Here is a 25,717-nt window from a genome sequence, read left to right as displayed (position 1 = left end):
CCTGCAGGGTTTCTGTAAATGTTCAGATACCATATCAATGTGCAGAAAATCTATCTAGTGTAAAACAATAAATATACAGTAAGACAGGGAGGAGGGAGGTGTAGCTGCAGGATCTCTCCCTCTGTCTATGAGACTGTAGGACAGGGATGTCAAACTCGTGGCCCTCCAGCTGTTGCAAAACTACAACTCCCATCATGCCTGGGCATACTACAGCTATCAGGGAATGATGGGAGTTGTAGTTTTGCAACATCTGGAGGGCCATGAGTTTGACATCCATGCTGTAGGACATCTGATTGGTTCAGAGCACAGCTCCACTATTGGAATCTGATCACCTGATTCTGTTCTATATTATGAGTAGGTTATTGTTTTGGGGTGAACTCAAGGGGTAAGGCTATGGACAGTCTTAGTGCATTATTTTAAGTTTTCACATACGCTGTTTAACTCAATTTTTCCATTAAGGTTACAATAAACTTTACAAGTATGTTTTACTATATTAATGCTACAGTTGTAGCTGGGGATGACTCCATTTGCAGGTAAAACTGCTCTGCTAAGTTGATATAAGCCCAGTAGTTCTACTATCAATATGCTAGAGTCCTAGAAATCACATGATGGCATGATTTCTGATAACCTGATGCATAGAGATCCACCATATATGTCGGGTCTGTCTAAGTTTAATTAGTGTAATGATTTTAGCCCTGCATTCCCCTACTATACTGAGCCTGTGGACAAGGGCAGCCACAGAGAGTAGAAGACCCTTGTGCAAGATCTCTATATGTGCCCCTTGTTTTTAAATAACTCAACATAGAGCAGTGGACGGAGCAGAAAGCTCCGTCCACTGTGAAGGGGTCATGCCAGTGTATTGTAACTGAGCCCCCTGTTCACTTGGATGGGAGCTGAGCTGCACTATGCCGGCATGGCCACTACACAGTGAACAGAAAGTTTGGTTTCTGGCTCTGTCCACTATGCTGTTTCCAGTGCTGGTGGCTTCCAAAAACAGCTGGTCAGGATGCACGGTGTCAGACCCCCATCTTTCTGAAATTGATGACCTATCCTGGGGATCCTTTAAATGGTCACTAACTTTTCACACAACTTTGCACAAATGAATTATACAAGTGACCATAAGAAACTGTAATATGTCGTATCAGAGGGAAATGTCCAGTTCTCATGTTTAGCTGCCCATGCTTTTTCTGTTTGAAATATGCTTTGAATGTGGGCAGCTCACAGAAGGATCATATTACACATGTTAAAGAGGACCGTTCACCGATTATTACACTGTGAACTAAGTATACAGACATGTAGAGCGGCGCCCGGGGATCTCACTGCACTTACTATTATCCCTGGGCGCCGCTCTGTTCTCCTGCTATGCCCTCCGGTATCTCTGGCCACTAAGTTATAGTAGGTGGAGATTTCAGTCACAAAGTTATGGTAGGCGGAGTCTGCCCTTGTTCTGCTCTAGCGCTGGCCAATCGCAGCGCAGAGCTCACAGCCTGGGAGGTTATTTTCTCCCAGGCTGTGAGCTCTGCAATGCGATTGGACAGCGCTACAGAAGAACAAGGGCAGACTCCGCCTACCATAACTTTGTGACCGGAGATACCGGAGGGCATAGCAGGAGAACGGAGCGGTGCCCAGGGATAATAGTAAGTGCAGTGAGGTCCCCGGGCGCCGCTCTACATGTCTGTATTCTTAGTTCACAATGTAATAATCGGTGAAAGGTCCTCTTTAACACATGTCTATGGACAGCAGAGGTGGGAGGAATGAGCAGGAGCTGAGGAGACAACCACACAGACAAAGAGAATGCAAAGCTATGCATTTCAGCCCAACTGCTTTATTCACAACCATATAGCTCAGTACTTCTCTGTAATGTCCTCCATGATCCTGGGGATCCTTCTGAGTAAGAGAAGGTTAGGATGCAGATTCTCCTCTACTTTCTGTGTGCAGTGAATGGGAGCTAACCTTCACCTACCATCTCTGAGAGAATTGAAAGCTAGACATTCAGCATGCACAGGGAAAAGGGCTAAAAAAGAAAAGCTAGATACAAGTCAAATAGTGCCCAGAAATAGTGTAATTTCTAATGTACACACACTGTACTATCAGGTTTTTTGAAAGGTTAGGTATGTTTTATGTCACATTGGCTATGGGCAGCAGAAGCACCAGTGCTCATTCTACCATGATGGCAGACAATCAGCGGCATTGTTACAAATATTAGTTCCGTTCTCTGAATTGCTGCTTCCACTGCTTGAAATCGACAGGTACACTTTATAAGAGTTATTAAACATGACTCCACAAATCCAGGAAACTCAGTATAATGAAAGCTTTTATGCGGACATGTTTTTTTGCTTTGACAGCTTTGCAAAGTGTATATAATAAATGAAAGATGTAACCTTCAAAACGTTGTGAATACCAACTGCAAATGTCTTCATTTAAGACACGAGATATAATCATTAGGGAGGCAGAGCAGCTATGATTTAGTCGTACAGAGCAAAACCACTCTGGAATTCTAACAGTATAAATTATCTAACAATGAGTAAACACAATTTACCAACTGAAGGCCAAGGCAGCAATTCGATCATTATTTGAGCAATGAAAGAGTATGAAATGATTATCTGACATCTAGAGGGCTCGCACAGAAGGGGCTATGACGTTCTTGCCCTAACTGATTACTTGCCTTTCACATAGCTCCCTTGTTAAATCATCATTCTTTCCTGCTTTTTCTACAGTATTTGTACGGTTGTCTTTTTCAAGTAAGCTTGATTTGTCATGCAATTCCCAATACTCTCAGTAATCTAGCAGGCGCAAATTGATAAGACGGACATCGTCCAGTATATAGGAAACAAGTATCCTAAACATTGTCGGACACTTCGGACCAGAGACAGTGATTCGGATGGCCACACTAGCATTCATTTTTTAATTATATCATAAACTTTGTTGCTGTTATCAGACATACAGTATAGAACAGGCATGCTCAACCTGCGTTCCTCCAGCTGTTGCAAAACTACAACTCCCAGCATGCCTGAACAGCCTACAGCAGGGCATTGTCGGAGTTGTAGTTTTACAACAGCTGGAGGGCCGCAGGTTGAGCATACCTGGTATAGAACAATCAAAGAAGTCTAGTAGGTTATTTTAAAATCAATAGATAGCAGTTTGTGATATGGCACTGATATATCTGGAGAGTTTGCGTCAACACTTGTAATTTATTAATATTTCATATATCAGAGAATTAATAAGTCATACATTTCATATAAAACATACAGTAAATAAAATAATGTATTATACCACCACTAAAACAATATAATGTATTATAACACCACTAAAATAACGTAATTAAGAGAACAGTATATGATCACATAGGATTAGCAGCACCAGATAATATCCACCACAATCAAATGGACCGGATTTTTCAATTATAATCGTTGCATACTATTATTGTTGCATACCATTATATCTCCATCCAAAGGTCAACTTCACATATGGCTAAGTTCGAATAGTCAGTATGAATGGTAAGTATTGGATGTAGTCGCACCATACGTTTTAGTAATTCATATTGTCATTGTATCATTATCATCTCTGTGTAGAGTATAGTTCACAGATTCATTGCGATGTTTAGCTGTGGGGGAATTCAGCTCTAGGTGGCGTCCCACCTATTTAGAGCTATATTGATCCAAATCAATGTGTGGCTTACTCTTCTGGTCTCCACTGCATCAGCGTCCCTTGTGCTCCAATCCTGGTTCGTTCCAGTCAAGTGGGAGTAGATCGACCAAACTCCAAGCGATTCTATGGAGCAGTTGTTTGTAGGGGGACGGATCGGTTTCCCAATTGGCAGACGGTAAAGAGGTAAGTATTCTCCAGTATACGCAAAGACAATGGTGTTGCAAAGTCCAGATTCCTGCCCCCCAGGAATGTGGACACATACCCCACATCCCCTGACGAAGCCACCGAGCGTGGCGAAACATGTCGGGAGGGGTGGTATGACGTCCTGTATTTTAAACAGTGCCTGAAATGTTAGGGACTAGTATAAAAAGAGTACGCTGCAGAGACAGCACCAGACATTGAGGAGTGGAATTGAACATGCCACATGAGCGGTTTAGCGTGAACAGTGACTTCTATGGATGAAATAGAGCAGTCAGTAGCACAAAAGTGTAGAGTGTAGCATAGAGACAAGTGAATTGAGCAGACTAGTGGCAGCTTCAAAAGTACACATAAACCTAGCAACATTGTTTCACTGTTGTCCAGCCTGAATACAAAGGCCGAACGATAAAAGGATCTTAATAGGAGCGCCCAATCTGCCATCACATTGTATGAATGCACAAACAAAGTATTAGCAGAGGCTTGCAAGTGCAGCTATACCCCATACAAATGAATGGGAGGCACTGCACTCCACAGTGGCTACATGTGACAAAGGCAAATACATTCATACACTCCAATTGTACCCTCCATCAGACACTGATAATTTTAATAGTTTTCTATAGTTGTTTGGTTCATTTATTTTAAAATAATAACTAATAAAAAAATATTTTTATTTTCAGTTAGGGACCCCTACAGGGAATTTAGGGTCTGAATAGACCATAGATGTGACAGAACAGATACAACACATCCCCACAATGCATCATGGTTTCCTCCTCTCTGTCCCAGAGACAACCAAGGGCAATCCAATTATCTCTCAGGACAAAGGCGAGATCGCCAATACACATGTGGAGACAACAGGACAGACATCACCATTTAAACACACAATGGGACAATGGGACAATAGAACCACACCCAGCATATTCCTCCCAAGCTGACAAGTTACACTTATTATAAATTGTTACAACTTTGTGAGGTTACATTGTCCGTACATATAACTTACATCAATTTAAACAGTATAACTTGGGGGACAAACCTATCCAAAATTCACTTGAATGGGTTCAGGGGTTCAAAAGTTAGCATGGGCCATAATCCTGAGGCAAGAGGCCTTCAAACAGCCCCCTCCAAAACACTGTGGCGAGGTTGGTTTCGCCACACATCTCTCCCCCCCCCCCCCCCCAGGGAAGACTAACCAGATACCTGACCTCACGCCGGTCGGTACCTGAGTTAGTTTGGCAGCCCACCCACAACCAAATACTGGACCTGTTGAATTTAGTAGCCTGTCTCTGTCCAGTGCATCCACCAAGGTTATATTGGTAGCTGGTACTCCCAGTCTCTGAGTTGCTCCCTGGCTTGGAGTGGAGGTTGCTTTGTGGGCAGGGATCAGCGGGCCTCTGCCCTGGTACCAGCGCTACCATGGAAGAATCCTGGTTGGAGTCTGGTTGTTGGAGGGGGAAACCGACTGTGTCCCCTTTGGCTAGACAGCCCTGTTGCTGGGGGACAGGAACAACTGTCCCTACCCCCTGTGCTGTAAGTGCAGAGACCACGGTCCCATCTGCACTGTTGTGGGGCTTACTGTCTCCCCCTGGTGCGTTAAGCTGCCGCTGGGGAGAGGGAGTAACAAGCTCCTCTCCCATACATACTTCCAGCCGCTGGGGAGGGCGACCGACCGCCTCCGCTCCCAATACAGTGTCCTGCTGCTGGGGAAAGGAGACTGGGCTCTCTATTCCCTGTAGGACACTCTGCCGCTCGGGGACAGGACCGACTGTCTCTGCCCCCTGTAACTCCACCTGCCGCAGGGGAATGGAGACTGGGCTCCCTATTCCCTGTACATCACACGGCCGCTGGGGAATGGAGACTGGGCTCCCAATTCCCAAAAAATCATGCTGCTGCTGGGGGGCAGGAACAACTACCTCTGCCCCCTGTAACTCAGCCTGCCGCTGGGGAATGGAGACTAGGCTCCCAATTCCCTGCAGGACCGGTGGAGAGACCTCGGTCCCATCTCCACCGGCCACCTGGGGTTCTTCCCAGTAAACATCCACAATATCCTCCCAGCTGAAGGGCTCTGGACCTGGGTCTGACTTCTTGCTGTCCTGCTGAGCCTTCCCAATGGAGTGGAAGAGATCTTGGTAGTCCTGCTCCAGTTTCCACTCCAGGGTTGCTAGGTGAGCCAGGTCTTTCTCTACCTCATGGGGGTCATCCCAATTCTGCCTAGCCTCCCTCTCGTAGAAAATGTCCTGAAGTCTGGACTGTGCAGGGCTCCCGAAGTCAGGTTCTGCAAAGGACTCCCAAAACAAGCCAGGACCATCAAACTCCTCTCCCTCTGGCTTGTCATGCTCAGCTGTCCAGGGTATAAACTGTGCCACATACCACCAAAGCGCCTGGTAGGCATCCTCCAGCCATAGCTCCTGCCATACCCGGTGCTCTAGTTCCTTCACCCATTCCTCCAAGGGCTGCTCTCCCAGGAAGGGCATCCGCAGGGCCACTTGCTTCTGCAACCGCTGCTCTTCACTGGGGAGACTCTCACCTCGCTGGTATTGTACATTATCCAGGTGTCATGGTCTTACCTCCTTGCTGTTCTCCTTCGTTTGACATGTGCTGGCAGCCATCTTGGTTTCTGGGTTTCTTGTAGCCTCCCACCCTGCGGCTCCTCCTTCCCACTGGGAGGAGCTGGATGCCTAGCTCATATATATAGGAGGTCTGTGGCTTCAGTTCCCTGCTTGGTCCTCCTGTGCTCACATGCTTCTAAGACTGCTGCTGCTTCTGGTTCCTGATCCTGGCTTCGTCTGACTACCCTGCTGATTCCTGATCCTGGCTTCGTCTGACTACCCTGTTGGTTCCTGATCCTGGCTTCATCTGACTACCCTTCTGGTTCCTGATCTCTGGTTTCGCAAGACCCTGCTTCGGTTTAGCCATCCGTTTGGACTTTTGCCTTACAGCTTTATTTTCAATAAAGCCTTCTTATTTCCACTCATCTCTTGTTGTACGTCTGGTTCATGGTTCCATGACATTAGGACCAAGCCATGAATTCTGACGGTACAGGGCCATCCTCGCTACCTACGCTGGTTGCCAGACTTGATCAGCAGGATCACCTGTTGGGTCGGTTCGCTGTGGCGTTGCAAACCCTGCTTGAACGCACGGCTCATTTAGCTTCCGTTGCCGATGGGTCGGTTGTCGCTCCTGGGCCCGCTCCTACTGCCGCTCCGGTTGTTGCGCCAGAGTCTACCCCGACACCTGTTGCTGCGCCTGCGGTGTTTCGGGGTATGACCGGTTCTGCCCCCCTTCCACAGCGCTTTGGGGGAGAGCCAACTCAGTGCCGAGGTTTCCTTAACCAGGTGGGCTTTTACTTCGAGTTGCTGCCACATGCCTTTCCTACTGAGAGATCAAAGGTGGGCTTCTTGATCTCGCTGCTCTCGGACAAGGCCTTGGCCTGGGCCAGCCCTTTATGGGAGAACAACAATCCGGTGGTTGCCGAGTTTTCCGGTTTTGTTGCTTCTCTTCGGAAGGTATTCGATGTGCCGGCTCGTGCTGCCTCTGCTGCGAAGCTCCTTATGTCCATCAGACAGGGTTCACGATCCGTAGCTGAATACGCCATTGAGTTTCGTACCCTGGCAGCAGAGGTGGGCTGGAATAATGAGGCTCTGGTCGCTGCTTTCTCTCATGGTCTCTCGGATGCCTTGAAGGATGAGGTTGCAGCTAAGGACCTACCTGTGGAGCTCGAGTCTCTTATTTCTTTCCTGATTTTGATTGACACCAGACTCAGGGAGAGACCTTCCTTTCAGGAGAGCCTGCGGAGGCCTTCTAACAGATTGGCGCCTACGTTTGCTGTCCCACCCGTGCCTCCCTCTCCTCCCATGCCTCCTGGGGATGACTTGTCTGGGGGTGAACCCATGCAGCTGGGGTTTGCTCGCCTGTCCGAGGGGGAGAGGGTACTCCGGAGACCCGAGGGCCGATGCATGTACTGTGGTCTCGGTGGGCATTTTCGGTTGGCATGCCCGAACCGTCCGGGAAACGCTCGCACCTGAGATCCTGTCGGGGGCAGATCTTGGGTGGAGTCTCCTCGTCCCTGGTTTCCCGTGTTGACAAACCACTGATTACTGTTGTCCTCTCCTGGGTCGGGGGCTCGGTGACGACCCAGGCGTTGGTGGACTCTGGTGCTGGTGGTTTGTTCATTGATAGTGTGTTCGCTGCCGCCAATTCCATTCCTCTGCAGCCTCGAGGTTCCCCACTGGCTCTTGAGGCGATAGACGGCAGACCCCTTCTGCCGCCACACGTGACTCATGAGACCCTTCCAGTGGGGATGGCCATTGGTGCCGTTCACAGAGAGTCGGTCTGTCTCCAGGTTATTTCGTCTCCACACTACTCGGTGGTCTTGGGGTACCCCTGGCTCCAGAAGCATAATCCGACTTTCGATTGGAAATTGGCCGAGATCCTCTCGTGGTCACCGCAGTGTGGGGCTAGTTGCATCCATGGGCCTGTCAAGTTGCTGTGTACTTCCTCGGACTCTCTGTTGCCTCCTGAATACGAGGAGTACCGGGATGTATTCGATAAGGTGCGTGCGGTTGCCCTACCTCCGCACCGCCCATACGATTGTGCCATAGAGTTACAATCTGGTGCCGTTCCTCCTCGTGGCAAAGTCTATCCACTGTCGGTAGCGGAGAATGAGGCCATGGAGGAGTGCGTGAGGGAGGCGCTTTCACGCGGACACATTCGCAAATCCTCGTCCCCGGCAGGGGCTGGATTTTTCTTTGTGAAAAAGAAGGGCGGTGAGTTGAGGCCTTGCATCGATTACAGAGGTCTCAATCGCATCACGATCAAGAACGCTTACCCGATACCCTTGATTTCCGAGCTGTTCGATCGCCTCAAAAGGGCCACGGTCTTTACCAAACTCGACCTGAGGGCGGCATATAACCTGGTAAGGATCAAGGCGGGCGATGAGTGGAAGACCGCGTTTAACACCAGGACCGGTCATTATGAATCCTTGGTTATGCCCTTTGGGTTGTGCAATGCGCCCGCAGTCTTCCAGGAATTCATCAACGATGTTTTCCGTGACCTGTTGCAGCAGTGTGTGGTGGTCTATTTGGATGACATCTTGGTATATTCTGAATCGATGGAGGCCCACATTCTGGATGTCAGACGAGTGTTGCAACGGTTACGAGAGAACAAGCTGTTCGGTAAGCTTGAGAAATGCGAATTTCACCGATCCCAGGTAACCTTCTTAGGTTACATCATTTCCGCTGAGGGGTTCTCCATGGATCCTGAGAAGGTTTCGGCTGTCTTACAGTGGCCCCAGCCCAGTGGTCTTCGTGCCCTGCAGCGCTTTTTGGGCTTCGCCAATTATTATCGGAAGTTCATCAGGGACTTTTCCATGCTAGCCAAGCCTCTCACGGATCTGACCAGGAAGGGCAGTAATCCCCAGGTCTGGGCGCCCGAGGCCATCCGAGCTTTTGAGGCTCTAAAGTCCGCCTTTGTGTCGGCTCCGATTCTGTCGCATCCTAACCCTGGGTTGCCGTTTGTCCTCGAGGTGGACGCGTCTGAGACGGGAGTAGGCGCCCTCCTGCCTCAGTGTAGAACACCAGAGGGTCCTCTGCTTCCTTGTGGGTTTTACTCCCGGAAACTGTCTTCCGCGGAGTGCAACTATCAGATTGGTGACAGGGAGTTATTGGCCATCGTGCAGGCCCTTAAAGAATGGAGGCACTTGCTCGAGGGCTCGGTGGTTCCGGTTCTCATCCTGACGGACCACAAGAATCTGACCTACCTCTCTGAGGCCAAGAGATTGACACCACGTCAGGCCAGATGGGCTCTGTTCTTGTCACGTTTTAATTACGTGGTCTCCTACCTACCCGGTTCCAAGAACATCAGAGCGGATGCCTTATCACGGCAGTACTCCGAGCTGTCCGGGGAGGAGTCGATTCCGACTTCGGTCATACCTCCGAATCAGATCCTGGCCGCCATTCGCACCAGCCTGACCTCTCCCCTGGGTGAGCAGATTTTGGTGGCTCAATCTGGTGCTCCCTCTGGGAGACCCAACGGCAGGTGTTTTGTGCCTGAGGAGTTGCGCACTCGGTTGTTGCGAACCTACCATAACTCCAAGGCCGCGGGGCATCCTGGAATGAATCAGCTGTCCTGGGCTGTTTCACGTCTGTTCTGGTGGCCTTCTCTACGTTCCGACATCGCCGCATATGTAGCGGCATGCTCCGTTTGTGCCCAGAGTAAGTCCCCTCGGCACCTTCCGTTGGGCCTTTTGCAACCCATAGCCACCGGGGAGCGTCCATGGTCACACCTGGGGATGGATTTCATTGTGGACCTCCCTGCATCCCGAGGCCATACGGTCATTCTCATGATAGTGGATCGGTTTTCCAAAATGTGCCACTGTGTACCTCTCAAGAAGTTACCCTCTGCACAAGAGTTGGCCTCGATTTTTGCCAGGGAGGTCTTCCGGTTGCACGGTTTGCCCAAGGAGATTGTGTCGGATCGGGGGAGTCAGTTTGTGTCCAGGTTCTGGCGCGCCTTTTGCTCCCAGTTGGGGATTCATCTCTCTTTCTCATCGGCCTACCACCCTCAGTCCAATGGGGCCGCAGAACGATCCAATCAGGCCTTGGAGCAATTCCTTCGTTGCTATGTCTCCGATCACCAAGACAATTGGGTTGACCTCCTGCCTTGGGCTGAGTTTGCCAGGAACACGGCGGTGAACTCTTCCTCTGGGACGTCTCCCTTCATGGCCAATTATGGGTTCCAACCTGCCGTGTTACCGGAGGTATTCTCTCCCCAGGATATTCCGGCTGTGGAGGATCACCTTTCCGTCCTACGTGCTTCTTGGGTACAGATCCAGAGGTCCCTTGAGGTCTCTGCGCAGCGCCAGAGACTCCAGGCTGATCGCAGACGAGCGCCCGCTCCTTCCTACCAGGTCGGAGACCGCGTATGGTTGTCCACCCGCAACCTCAACCTTCGAGTGCCCACTCCCAAGCTGGCGCCTCGCTTTGTTGGTCCCTTCCGAGTGCTTCGCAGGGTAAACCCGGTAGCCTATGCCCTTGCGCTTCCTCCTGGCATGCGGATCTCCAACGTGTTTCATGTCTCCCTCTTGAAGCCACTGGTGTGTAATCGTTTCACTTCCTCGATTCCTCGGCCTCGTCCGGTCCAAGTGGGCAATCGTGAGGAGTATGAGGTGAGCAATATCCTGGACTCACGCCTGGTCCGCGGCCGGGTGCAGTTTTTGGTCCATTGGCGTGGTTATGGTCCAGAGGAGCGTTCCTGGGTTCCCTCCGCAGATGTCCATGCTCCTGCCTTGCTCCGAGCCTTCCACGCACGCTTCCCTCAGAAACCGTTCCTTACTCCGCGGAGGAGGGGCCCTTGAGGGGGAGGTACTGTCATGGTCTTACCTCCTTGCTGTTCTCCTTCGTTTGACATGTGCTGGCGGCCATCTTGGTTTCTGGGTTTCTTGTAGCCTCCCACCCTGCGGCTCCTCCTTCCCACTGGGAGGAGCTGGATGCCTAGCTCATATATATAGGAGGTCTGTGGCTTCAGTTCCCTGCTTGGTCCTCCTGTGCTCACATGCTTCTAAGACTGCTGCTGCTTCTGGTTCCTGATCCTGGCTTCGTCTGACTACCCTGCTGATTCCTGATCCTGGCTTCGTCTGACTACCCTGTTGGTTCCTGATCCTGGCTTCATCTGACTACCCTTCTGGTTCCTGATCTCTGGTTTCGCAAGACCCTGCTTCGGTTTAGCCATCCGTTTGGACTTTTGCCTTACAGCTTTATTTTCAATAAAGCCTTCTTATTTCCACTCATCTCTTGTTGTACGTCTGGTTCATGGTTCCATGACACCAGGGCCTGGTACCAGATGCCTTTCCTTAATGCATCCCGGCCATCCAGGTCCTCCTCCTCGTATAACACTGCTGGTTCCATCCTGTTGCTTTTAGGGTTGCTGTACTGGGACATGCGTTGCCCTTAAATTGTAGAATCCACAGAAATGGTGTCTCCTGTAGCTGTCCTTCTGGCTGTAGGAAAGATCCCGCTGCTTGCCACCAATGTAACGGACTGTTTCAGCAGACAAGGGGGTTAAAATCTGTTTAGGCGATATGCCCCTTTCTGAGAGACAGGCACAGCTACTGCAGAACACCAAACTCCCGAACTGGATACAAAATAGCACTCCAAACTGGAACCTCACGAATAGCTGCCGGCAGACGAACAGGAAAAGCATACAATCGGCTTACACTCCTGGCAATCAGTCTCTAACAGCATACAGGGAATCCCCCCAATAACGAGACAAGGCTCCGTGTTGAGGGTCAGCAGTGGTCTGACTGTACTTCAGATACAGCCTCTTTTATTCATAAAAAACAAACATAGTACTGCCCACAGGGTTTTGAAATCCAACCAATCAGTATCTTACAACACACACAATGCAAGTACAGCAACCAATCGTTCCCGCCCTCCTAGAGGACCAGAAGGGAGACTGCGACACAGAACAGATGCAACACATTCCCACAATGCATCATGGTTTACTCCTCTCTGTCCCAGAGACAACCAAGGGCAATCCAATTATCTCTCAGGACAAAGGGGAGATCGCCAATACACATGTGGAGACAACAGGACAGACATCACCATTTAAACACACAATGGGACAATGGGACAATAGAACCACACCCAGCATATTCCTCCCAAGCTGACAAGATACACTTATTATAAATTGTTACAACTTTGTGAGGTTACATTGTCCGTACATATAACTTACATCAATTTAAACAGTATAACTTGGGGGACAAACCTATCCAAAATTCACTTGAATGGGTTCAGGGGTTTAAAAGTTAGCATGGGCCATAATCCTGAGGCAAGAGGCCTTCAAACAGCCCCCTCCAAAACACTGTGGCGAGGTTGGTTTCGCCACAACCCCCTTAAAAACTCTTTCTCATAATTGGATTCACCTGTGTATGTAGGTCAGGGGTCACTGAGCTTACCAAGCCAATCTGAGTTCCAATAATTAGTTCTAAAGGTTTTTGAATCGATAAAATGACAACAGTGCCCAAATTTATGCACCTGCCTAATTTTGTTTAAACAAATATAGCACATTTTCTGTAAATCCAATAAACTTCATTTCACTTCTCAAATATCACTGTGTGTGTCTCCTATATGATATATTTAACTGACATTTTTTATCGTAACAACCAACGATTTATACAGGAAAATCATGACCATTAACAAGGTTGCCCAAACTTTCGCATCCCACTGTATTTATTGTTCTATGGTATTTGGAGTGTTTGAGCACCACTCCATCTTACTTATAGGTAGAGCCACCTCATCCATTACTTTTCTATTTTAAAATCAACTCATTAAAAATAGACTCATGTGATCGGCTTTAAAGTCAGTTCCATACAGGGTTGTCTTTTCCTGGAGATTTGAGATGCTTTTCTATTAGGGGGTCCATTATTGTTTCAGAGCATGGGATCACAGAAGGATCTTCTGGTGGGCCAGTCCTACCCTGTGGCTGCAGCCACATACAATACAAAAGCTTTATTTCAAAAACATGAATCAACTATTCCTCATTAGTGATGAGCGGCAAGGGTCATATTCGAATTCGCAATATTTCGCGAATATTTTTTAGAATATTCGTCGAATATTCGAAATTTCACGATTTTTTTCTAAAAAAAATCGGCAAGGTAATGATTGTGTAATATGCGAATTTTCGTAATTCGAATTTTCGGATTCTAATTTTTATTGCAAATTTTTCAACTTACAACTATTAGACAAAGAAGATTATAGCACTATATTAGCTAAATTGCTCTATATTCGATTTTTTTTTAATATTTGCTATATTGCTATAACTTATTTTCAAATATTCGTAATATTCTAAAACAAGAATATATAGCAATATGGCGAATATTCGAAAAAAAAACGAATATAGAGCAATTTAGCTAATATAGTGCTATAATCTTTTTTTTTATAGTTGTTAAAAAAATTACAACTATTAGACAAAGAAGATTATAGCACTATATTAGCTAAATTGCTCTATATTCGTTTTTTCGAATATTCGCTATATTGCTATGTTTTTTCGAATATTTGTAATATTCTAAGACAAGAATATATAGCAATATAGTGAATATTCGAAAAAAAACGAATATAGAGTAATTTAGCTAATATAGTGCTATAATCTTCTTTCTCTAATAGTTGTAATTTTTTTCTCATCTGAAGTTCAGATTGGAAAAAAATTAGAACTATAAAAAAAACAGATTATAGCACTATATTAGCTAAATTGTCTATATTCATTTTTTTTGAATATTCGCTATATTGCTATAACTTTGTTTTTTCGAATATTCGTAATATTCTAAAACAAGAATATATAGCAATATAGCGAATATTCGAAAAAATGAATATAGAGCAAAATTCGCAAACACTACTACTCCTAAAGTCAAGTATATTGCAGCCTTCTTATTGGCCCACAAGCTAGAAGCAGGAAGGGATCATGTGTACTGATTAAAAAAAAAAAAAAAAAAAGGAAAAAAAAACATTGAATACGAATATATATAACTATATTCTAAATATTCGCGAATTTTCGAAGTACCTATATTCACGATAAAAATTCGAAGTTCGAATATTCGTGATCAACACTATTCCTGATGGACATACAGGGGCTCAGCAGAGATCTTGAAAACCAACCAGAGGGTATATTGGAGAATGGTATAACTTTTTATTATCAAAGAACAACATTTATTGAATGAAACCATAAGCGTATATATATATATATATATATATTCTGTATCACAATTTGCAAGTAAGTATAACAATAACACTTGCCTATCTCCAACATAATACAGGGGGAGATTGGAAGAGAGATGTACATCATCAAGCAAGGTGCTGTACAGGTTCTCGGTGGACCAGATGATACGAAGGTCCTTGTTACACTGAAGGCTGGAGCTGTATTTGGAGAAATCAGGTTAATTTAATGTTATTTTTCAAGAAAAAAAAATACATAAAAAATGTTAGTGACAGCATTGCTCTGCAACACACCAGTGTGGGATCATGTCTGACTGGGCAGCGAAATCCTTTAATCTTGGGCTGGAGGAGGATTTCCTCCAGCCTTAAAGGGGTTGTCCCATCTCAGTCTTTCATGGCAAAGAAAACAATAACTGTAACTCTCGTAGCAGTGAACGGGAGCTGCACAAACACTATTTCCATTGCTTTTTGTAAGAAGGTTAAGATAGGACAACCCCTTTGATTGTGATTTACTTGTTGCAATTTTGCAGTGTTTTTTACTGCGATCTTGCAAAAATAGTGCCACTATCTTTCCAGTCAAAATACTAGGTAACTTGGTGGCTCACCAGCCTGAAGGCAGCACTACACTGAAGTAGTCATGTTTTGGACTTTTGCGCCAGTTCTATGGGCACCATAAGGAGGAGAAGGGTAGGGTTAAAAACTTTTTCCTCAAAAAATATTATCCAGCTTTACAAAGGTGAAAAATAGGGTATTGTCTTGAGTACATGACAAAGTACAGCATGCGATTTGCCACTTAAGTGTGGGAATTATTATTACGATAAGGACATATGTTCAGCTCAACTGCAGGGCTCCAAATGTTGTTGCCAAACTTGCCAGAAAATGCGGCCATGTGTGAACCAGGCTGTTAATGCATTCCCTTAGAAAATAATACACCTTATTCACTATCTGCAGAGAAAAATAAAGTGTAATGAATTATATTTCCCATGAGACATATGATCACATCATGGAGAATATCTCTTTAACTGTGTCCCTTTCCCAACAATTGTTTGAGGCATAGTGGACACTTCTCCAAAGGGTTGCACCATCTTGGGCATATACGGAATGTAAACAGGATATGCCCTAAATACTTGATAGGGTGTGTCAGATATCTAGTAACTCTTTTCCCAAAAATATTATAAACATTTGAATTATATTGATTGTACCTGTAACAAAATAGTAAGGGCCACAGTCGAAGATAGGGGCCCATTCACATGACATTTGGGGCATAAAGTTGAGGTATACAGGTGTGTCCTTCATTACCTCTCCTCTTGGCTGAACATATTCTCGTAAATGTCCAGCTTTTCTAAACAACATGATTTCCTGATATTGTGTCATGAGATGCCTATTCTATATGTGTCTGTGTGGACACCCTGTGGTTGCGTTGTGGACTGCAGCCTTTTGAATGTTGTAATATTGTGTTGAATTAGTTTCATGTATCACAGAAATATTGCGTATCATCAGCCACTATCATCGCCAGCATATAGCCACCATCCTTTGGCTATGGGAATGTAACCAGTAAAGTCCCCTGAGGAACCAAGGATTTATTACTTGGGGAAACGCGTCGGGACAACAAAAACTTATACCATCTAGGACTGATATCTTTGTCCTTCAAAACAGAGGGAGAACCAATGAAACCCACCGTGAGGTAACACCTTAGGGTCACGTGAGGGTAAGGAAAGGGTTTAGCCACCGGGAGGTGGGGTTGCCCCTTTCGGGGCAGGTGCTCTGCCTGTAGGCAGGGGTAGACACCTCAGGGCATCATTAGGAATAATAATTCCTCCTGACCTCACCAGATCTGATCCAGCTATATATGAATCATCCAACTGTAAGTGCTATATCTCTTACCTTCAATATTGAATGACCTACTGCCTTGATGTCCACGGTGGGTCTTGATTCTACCTTCAGTCTGGCATTTGATAATACATCAAGAAATATTTGGAATTAATATCTCTCTTAATTATTATCTAGTAAAAGTTAAATTTTAATTGAATAGCTAATATTTCTGTGATACATTTTGATGGTAGCTTTTCACACTACTATATGACACTCTGTGATTGTGAATTGGTTTCATGACAAATTGGAATTCTTTACCAAATTAGAGTATGAGTGTGGACACACTTGTAGACTTGAAGGGTGGACACACTTGTAGACTTGAAGGGTGGACACACTTGTAGACTTGAAGGGTGGACACACTTGTAGACTTGAAGGGTGGACACACTTGTAGACTTGAAGGGTGGGCATATCTGTAGGATTTAGTTTTTTTAATTAAAACATTTAACTGTAATGTATGCAACCACTGCATATCGAAAGTCACATTCATTGTAAAGAAATGTCATAGTACACATTCGGATATCTCTTTCTGACAAAGCTCATGAATCGGAGTTGAGAAGGGGCCTACAAGTGCAAGTGCTTTAACTCCTACTGTTATTTTTCTTTACATCAAGTTCTGAAATCTCTTTCAGTCTCCTAGCTGCTCGAGGAGGAAACCGCAGAACTGCTAATGTGGTGGCCCATGGATTTGCAAACCTTTTCATTCTGGATAAGAAGAGTCTTAGTGAAATTTTGGTTTACTATCCAGATTCCAAGAAGCTGCTTACAAAGAAAGCCAAGTATGTTATAGTATAATATAATAATAATAATGCTATATAGTGCATATTCATCAAAATTGTAATAGTAAGTTTGAAGTCAGTTGCTTGTGTTGAAGCTTTCTAGTGAGCTTGTATCATTTCTCACTGATGTGATTAAACACAGCTGCAGAGTAAAGTATGGGGGAAGATCATCAGTCTTTAGCTCTGACTTCATTAAGTCCCCTTTCACATGAGCAAGTATTCCGCGCGGGTGCAATGTGTGATGCGAACGCATTGTGCTCGCATGGAATCCGGACCAATTCATTTCAATGGGGCTGTGTACATGTGCGTTGGTTTTCACGCATCACTTATGCGTTGCGTGAAAATCGCAGCATGTTCTTTATTCTGCGATTTTCACGCAATGCTGGCCCCATAGAAGTGAATGGAGCTGCATGAAAATCGCATCCGCAAGCAAGTGCGGATGCGATGTGTTTTTCACGGATGGTTGCTAAGAGATGCAAAATGCATCAAAACACATTTCACCCGCACGATAAAAACTAAACAACTGAACGCAATCGCAGACAAAACTGGATAACTTTGCCTGCGAAATCGTGCAGTTTTCACTGAACGCATCCGGACCTAATCTGGACACGCAAGGGGCCTAAGAATGAGCCAGGAAATACAATTCTGACTCACACAGTGTAGGTGACCTAGAGTTAGACCTAAGGCTACATGCACACGACCGCATGTGTTTTGCAGTCCGTAAATTGACGTCCGTATGGCATCCATTTTTTTTTGGGCGGATCCATTGTGACATGTTATATTTTTTTTGCGGGGCTACTGAACGGACATACGGATACGGATAGCACACGATGTGCTCTCCACATTTTTTGCGGACCCATTGAAATTTATGGGTCTGCATCCTATCCGCAAAAACAAACAGAACAGACACAGAAACAAAATACATTCATGTGCATGAGGCCTTATTCACACGTCAGGGATCTGGTCATCAGTGATTGTGGAGCCTACATAGAGATAAACTATAATGGAAAGATTTGCACCTGTTCTGTGTTTTTGACCGACACTTTGTTTTGGCTCACAACCTCTAATGGAAATCACTGACCAAACACTGAAGTGTGAAGTAGGTCTTACTCTCCATAAATCCACCACAGTTTTATGGGTTTTGTTTTTGCAGCGTTTCCTATGCTGTAAAACTGTCCTGTATCTCCCGGTCAGTACAATTACAGCATTTATGTAGTTACCACATTTATATAGTTTGGGGAATTTTTTTTCTTTGCATTACCATAGTCTAACCTCCTTTACCTTTTTATGGTTACATGTATGGCAGTGGCAAATGGGATGATTCCTGAGGCTCCCTGCAGTGACACCCTTTAAAATATAGCAATGCCCAGCAAAGGGGTGCTTCATAAATCCAGTAAATGGTCTGCAGTCCCTTCAGTGGTTTCTAGTGATGAGCAGCATAGGCAATATTCGTTTTCGCGATATTTCGCAAACTTTTGGCCTAATATTCAACATAAATTTGCAAATTCTAGAATTCGAGATCTCCAGTCATTATTTTCTTGATTGTGAAAATCGGCAATGTAATATGCGCGTATTGCGCGCGCAATACAGGCGTGGCTCACTTTTGCTACATTTTTCAAGCTGCTAGAAGTTTCCTGAGACTGAAGGAATCTAATCCCTATCACAGCACAGTAATTCCTATCACACTACCTAACACCCTGCACTGGAACCTATCAGCTACACTATATCACTATCTAACCTACACTATTTCCCACTAACTATCTGTATTATATATATGAGCTAACTAACTATCTAATGTAATTGGATAAGGAATAGGATCCAGATGAAAGCACAGAGCACAGCAATGACACTGCTCTCTCTCTCAGAACTGCAAAAAAACTGCAGGAAATGGCTGCTGGGGAGTTTCCTATATAGTAAGGGGTAGGCAACTTTCCTATTGGTTGCTAGGGGTGTTGCTAAGCTTTGAAAAATATATTGCAGCCTTCTCATTAGCCCACAAGCAAGAAGCAGGAGGGTAATTCTAAAGTCTAGAATATTTGCGATTATGAAGATATAGCACTTGTAACGGATCTCCTGGCACCCCGACCGGGTACCTTTGTCGATGGATGCTCCAGTGGGTGAACCTCTCCTAAATCCAGAGAGCAGGAACAGCTCTTACAAGAGCTAATAGTATAGCCAGGGGAGTATAGCAAATCTTCAGCGTATAGCAATCCCCAGTGTCGATCAGTTACCCAAACACCAGCCTCAACATGATGAAGGGTACAACAGGAACTCTTTATTGAACTCACAAGCATTGACTTATACACATTTTCCAACAGGGTTACCACCCACAGGGTTTTGTAAAAACAAACAATAAACACGTACAATACTACTCAGACACTCCCACACAAAATCCTCCCCTCTGCCTGTGATACAATTACCCCACACAATGGGTTGATGCAATTGTAACACAGGCAGGAGACTACACAGTGTCTTCTGTCCTGGAGACAACCGAGGAGTAAGTCAATTATCTCTCAGAACAAAGGGGAATCGCCAATACACACGTGGGGACAATAGGACATCACTACTCAAATATACAATGTCCCACCCTTTACAGTGCACATAGACATTTAACAGATCCAAAAATGTCACGAATTAGACCAGGGGTTCAAACGTTAGTAAAAGTCCTTTGTGAACAAAGGAAGCATGGCTGATGAGAGGGCCCATAATCCTGGGGCAAGAGGCTGGCAACCAGGCCTCTCCACCACCCAGTGGCAAGGTTGGTTTCGCCACAGCACTATTTTCTGCATCTTTGCGAATTCTCAAAGTGCCGATATTCGTGATAAAAACACTAGGATTGGTTTCCTCTCAAGCAACCGGGATATGAACAGGGGCCATGACCTTTACAGTATTAAAGCATATTAGAAGGCATTTCCAGCTATTGTACAGAGCAGAGTAATGCCGTATTGTGAATGATGAATTGATTAATCCTGTACTGTGCTAGCGTATAATTTCACAACAGGCCATGTAATGGTTTCATTAGAACATGTCACATCATTAATTACTCAGCCATTCAATTATTTCAATTTACCAGTTCATGACTAAGGAAATTCTCAGCCGTGGCCTATTGGGGGTCTTCAAGCAGTTAATTATGAAGCATTGTAAAATGAGCACAACATCCTGCACAAACACTGCGTATAGTCATGAAAAGTAAGGCCTCGTTCACATCTCCGTTTTCAGATCCAGCAGGCTGTTCCGGCACAGAGCAGCCTGACTGATCTCACAGGATCCAGATTTGCCGGATCCTCTTCATCGCCGGATCCTCATTTGCTGCAATGGGGATCCGACGGTGATTCGGGCGATTTCCAGCATAAATACCAGGTTTCGGCTGGACAAAAACCATTGCCTGCAATGGATTTATGTACAGCCAACAGCTGGCATTTGCGCCGGGTCTGGCAGATGGATCTCCAAAACATAGATGCGATCGATGCCTAAGAGAGATGCTTCAGATAAAACTATTAAAAGGTCACTTTCATAGCGCTTCTCATTCTTCTCATGAAATGATACTGTCATAGTCTTAAAGTTGTTGTCTGTCTTAGGGCTCATGCACACAAACGTATTTTTTGGCCGTGTGAGTTTAATGGGGTAGCAAAAAAATGGAAATGACTCTATGTGTGTTTCGTATCCATATGTCCACAAGTCTGTTCCACAAAAAAATAGAACATGTCCTATTCTTGTCCGTTTTGTGGACAAGGACAGGCACTCTAAAAATGGATCCGCAAAATAACTTATGTAACAAGGACGACACACAGATGTTATCCGTTTTTTTTTGCGGACTGCAAAATACATACGGTCGTATGCATGAGTCCTTATAAGAACCCCCGGGGCCCCTCAGTACAATAATCCATATAAGGCCTTTGGGTTTGTATAATAAAAAATCTTCTGTGTAATAACAGAACTTCTTCTTTTACCTATATAATAAATAAAGCAGCAGTTTTTGCTTCAGAGCTGCTCTTCTATGTACGGCCCCTTAAAGGGAACCTGTCACCAGTTTTCTACTGCCCTGATTGCTTTGTTTTCTGCTGCTACCAACCTGTATACAGTTAAAGGGGTTGTCCCATCCAGGACATATTCGAATAATAGTTTTCTATGTATTTTTTTGTATATCATTTCTATAGTTTTGGAGCACAAGAATTAAACTGTAAAGTAAAAGTTCATTTGAGCTCTAAAGCTCAGTTTTCTTTCCCCATCTTATCTCCAGAGCCTAGATCAATAGTTCTCATATTTTCTTTGATGATATAAAGAACTGACTTAAGTATTGATCTCATACAGTGCAACAAATGTACTAAAGTATACCTAAACCCACAAAATGAAAATTCTTACCTTAAAACTCATATTAAACTTGGCCCAACAATAGAGCAGCCCCTTAATATCCCCTTCCTCTGACCTCCTCACCCTAGAAATGAGGCCTGACTTCTGTATTTTGATGGTCAGCGTATCATGATGCACAGAGCACCAAGCACTTTTCACGTCTCAGTCCTCCATTAACGTACACATTCTATATAATGTTTGTGCAATTCACAGAATGCTATTTATATGTATTGTGACTGTAAGAAGATATAGGTGTTATGTTTGGAAGAAAACACGTGCAATCATCTCGCACAAATTGCTCACTCTGGAAGAAAGGGAATGGATTGAGTCTTTCACAAAGCAGCTCTTCTAGTAAGCTCAGATCAATACTTGTAATCTCACCTTCAATCTCGCTGCACCTTGGATGCCAATTCTGTTAGGAATCATAGCACAAAAATATAACATACAGCAAAAGTTTTAAAAACAAGTCCTAATGTATTCAGTCTATAAATGCAAAATGTATCTACTATAAAAATAATTAAAGGGATTGTCCTATTTGGACAACCTTTTATCCTTTGTTTTCTTGCCCTCTCGACAATGACCAGATAGTTCCCCTGGAAATCATCTGTAGTCAAAGGAGCACACTACAGGGTAAAAATGCGGTATTACATGCAATGGCATACATAGACAAGGGCCCCATAGCAAGGGTCAAACTAGGCCCCCCACGCAGGACAGAAGGGTTTCCACCTAAACCCCTTTTAATGACCCTTGGGCCTTTTTTCCACTGCCTCATATGCTCAATGTCGTTTCTTTAGAGGGTAGAGTCCTGACCAAGTTTTTACCTCCAGTAGAAGAGGAGATAATCCCAACTAAGACTGGGCCCCCTCTTGCCCTAGGCTCCATAGCAGTCACATGGTCTGCCACTATAGTAGTTACGCCCTAATTACATGGTACCCATTACCATTCACTATATCACTTGGAGTCCTCCATAGTGAAAGCTGCACTGGACGCCTAATGAAGAAGACATCTTTATGATGTCTATTACCCTAATTTGACATACAAACAATGGTTGTCCTCTTGGACTGTTCCCTTCAAAAGTGTCTTCAACAAAGCACTTTTATTGGGACACTTAAACTCTTCTGAACTTGGTAATGACCTAGAGGTAAAAGCCAAATCCTGCATTGATCTGGCTGTAGAGGTCCATTAAAATAAGCAAATGCCTACTAGATCCATGTAATACTTCATTTACCCTACAGCATGCACAGAACAATATGGCCTTCAGGCGATAAGTGTTGCTTGCAAGGGTCTTTGGCAGCAGAATTCACTCATAATCCTTGAGGTGGCCCAATTTGTGAAGGAGTTCTCTGAATCACAATATCAGATTCAGTTCTTACAATCAAAGTAGTTCTTTTAAATTGAAAGCAGAGAGAAAATCTGCACATGGATTGGTGAGGTACTGACAGGACAAAGAGTGGTTTGCCACACGTTAGGCCTGAGACATGTATGGCATCCACCAGTCTATAAATTCCATGGGAACCTAGAGGTGGAAGCAAAATCTCTTAGTTCCTCATAGATGGAGTAGTTCACCAGCTATCCAGCCAAGGAATGTTCCAGTTGCACAAACTCCACTCCAGGAAGTGCAGGTAAAATAACCAAAACAGAAAGCAATCCAGCTCCAAAAGAATGAAAATTAAAATCTCCTCAATTTAGAACATTAAAAAGCCACAGGTAATGGCCGTGAGTACAAATGACGCTTTTCAGTTGACTAAGTGATCATTTATACTCACTACCGTTACCTGTGACTTTTTAACTCTTCTAAATAAAGAAGGAGATTTTTTTTACAATTCCAGTGGAACTGTATTGCTTTTTGTTTTGGTTCCTCATAGATCATGAGCCATCAGTAGATAGCGCAGGAGAAATGTTAGCACAGGCTTCCAGTATCCGTACTGGAAGCCTGTGGTAGCATTTCTCCTGCGGTGTTGCTATCAGTGTCTGAAGAGTGTCATGGAACCATGAACCAGACGTACAACAAGAGATGAGTGGAAATAAGAAGGCTTTATTGAAAATAAAGCTGTAAGGCAAAAGTCCAAACGGATGGCAAAACCGAAGCAGGGTCTTGCGAAACCAGGGATCAGGAACCAGAAGGGTAGTCAGACGAAGCCAGGATCAGGAACCAGCAGGGTAGTCAGACGAAGCCAGGATCAGGAATCAGCAGGGTAGTCAGACGAAGCCAGGATCAGGAACCAGAAGCAGCAGCAGTCTTAGAAGCATGTGAGCACAGGAGGACCAAGCAAGGAACTGAAGCCACAGACCTCCTATATATATGAGCTAGGCATCCAGCTCCTCCCAGTGGGAAGGAGGAGCCGCAGGGTGGGAGGCTACAAGAAACCCAGAAACCAAGATGGCCGCCAGCACATGTCAAACGAAGGAGACAGCAAGGAGGTAAGACCATGACAGTACCTCCCCCTCAAGGGCCCCTCCTCCGCGGAGTAAGGAACGGTTTCTGAGGGAAGCGTGCGTGGAAGGCTCGGAGCAAGGCAGGAGCATGGACATCTGCGGAGGGAACCCAGGAACGCTCCTCTGGACCATAACCACGCCAATGGACCAAAAACTGCACCCGGCCGCGGACCAGGCGTGAGTCCAGGATATTGCTCACCTCATACTCCTCACGATTGCCCACTTGGACCGGACGAGGCCGAGGAATCGAGGAAGTGAAACGATTACACACCAGTGGCTTCAACAGGGAGACATTAAACACGTTGGAGATCCGCATGCCAGGAGGAAGCGCAAGGGCATAGGCTACCGGGTTTACCCTGCGAAGCACTCGGAAGGGACCAACAAAGCGAGGCGCCAGCTTGGGAGTGGGCACTCGAAGGTTGAGGTTGCGGGTGGACAACCATACGCGGTCTCCGACCTGGTAGGAAGGAGCGGGCGCTCGTCTGCGATCAGCCTGGAGTCTCTGGCACTGCGCAGAGACCTCAAGGGACCTCTGGATCTGTACCCAAGAAGCACGTAGGACGGAAAGGTGATCCTCCACAGCCGGAATATCCTGGGGAGAGAATACCTCCGGTAACACGGCAGGTTGGAACCCATAATTGGCCATGAAGGGAGACGTCCCAGAGGAAGAGTTCACCGCCGTGTTCCTGGCAAACTCAGCCCAAGGCAGGAGGTCAACCCAATTGTCTTGGTGATCGGAGACATAGCAACGAAGGAATTGCTCCAAGGCCTGATTGGATCGTTCTGCGGCCCCATTGGACTGAGGGTGGTAGGCCGAGGAGAAAGAGAGATGAATCCCCAACTGGGAGCAAAAGGCGCGCCAGAACCTGGACACAAACTGACTCCCCCGATCCGACACAATCTCCTTGGGCAAACCGTGCAACCGGAAGACCTCCCTGGCAAAAATCGAGGCCAACTCTTGTGCAGAGGGTAACTTCTTGAGAGGAACACAGTGGCACATTTTGGAAAACCGATCCACTATCATGAGAATGACCGTATGGCCTCGGGATGCAGGGAGGTCCACAATGAAATCCATCCCCAGGTGTGACCATGGACGCTCCCCGGTGGCTATGGGTTGCAAAAGGCCCAACGGAAGGTGCCGAGGGGACTTACTCTGGGCACAAACGGAGCATGCCGCTACATATGCGGCGATGTCGGAACGTAGAGAAGGCCACCAGAACAGACGTGAAACAGCCCAGGACAGCTGATTCTTTCCAGGATGCCCCGCGGCCTTGGAGTTATGGTAGGTTCGCAACAACCGAGTGCGCAACTCCTCAGGCACAAAACACCTGCCGTTGGGTCTCCCAGAGGGAGCACCAGATTGAGCCGCCAAAATCTGCTCACCCAGGGGAGAGGTCAGGCTGGTGCGAATGGCGGCCAGGATCTGATTCGGAGGTATGACCGAAGTCGGAATCGACTCCTCCCCGGACAGCTCGGAGTACTGCCGTGATAAGGCATCCGCTCTGATGTTCTTGGAACCGGGTAGGTAGGAGACCACGTAATTAAAACGTGACAAGAACAGAGCCCATCTGGCCTGACGTGGTGTCAATCTCTTGGCCTCAGAGAGGTAGGTCAGATTCTTGTGGTCCGTCAGGATGAGAACCGGAACCACCGAGCCCTCGAGCAAGTGCCTCCATTCTTTAAGGGCCTGCACGATGGCCAATAACTCCCTGTCACCAATCTGGTAGTTGCACTCCG

General features: G+C 45.8%; 1 protein-coding gene across 1 annotated transcript in view; it reads left to right on the top strand.

Annotated features, from left to right (window-relative positions):
• The window catches only part of CNGB3 (cyclic nucleotide gated channel subunit beta 3), a 181,738-nt gene that overhangs the window by 131,892 nt on the left and 24,129 nt on the right, over nt 1-25,717 (top strand). Inside the window, exons 15-16 of the mRNA XM_044295380.1 lie at nt 14,648-14,766; nt 17,048-17,194. Coding sequence (XP_044151315.1) covers nt 14,648-14,766; nt 17,048-17,194 — 266 coding nt within the window. The remainder of the gene's footprint in view (nt 1-14,647; nt 14,767-17,047; nt 17,195-25,717) is intronic.

The sequence above is a fragment of the Bufo gargarizans genome, chromosome 5, assembly GCF_014858855.1.
Source record: "Bufo gargarizans isolate SCDJY-AF-19 chromosome 5, ASM1485885v1, whole genome shotgun sequence".
In the NCBI taxonomy this organism is placed as follows: Eukaryota; Metazoa; Chordata; class Amphibia; order Anura; family Bufonidae; genus Bufo; species Bufo gargarizans.
The sequence above is the reverse complement of the archived record's forward strand: the minus strand, read 5'-3'. Positions and strand labels throughout refer to the sequence as shown.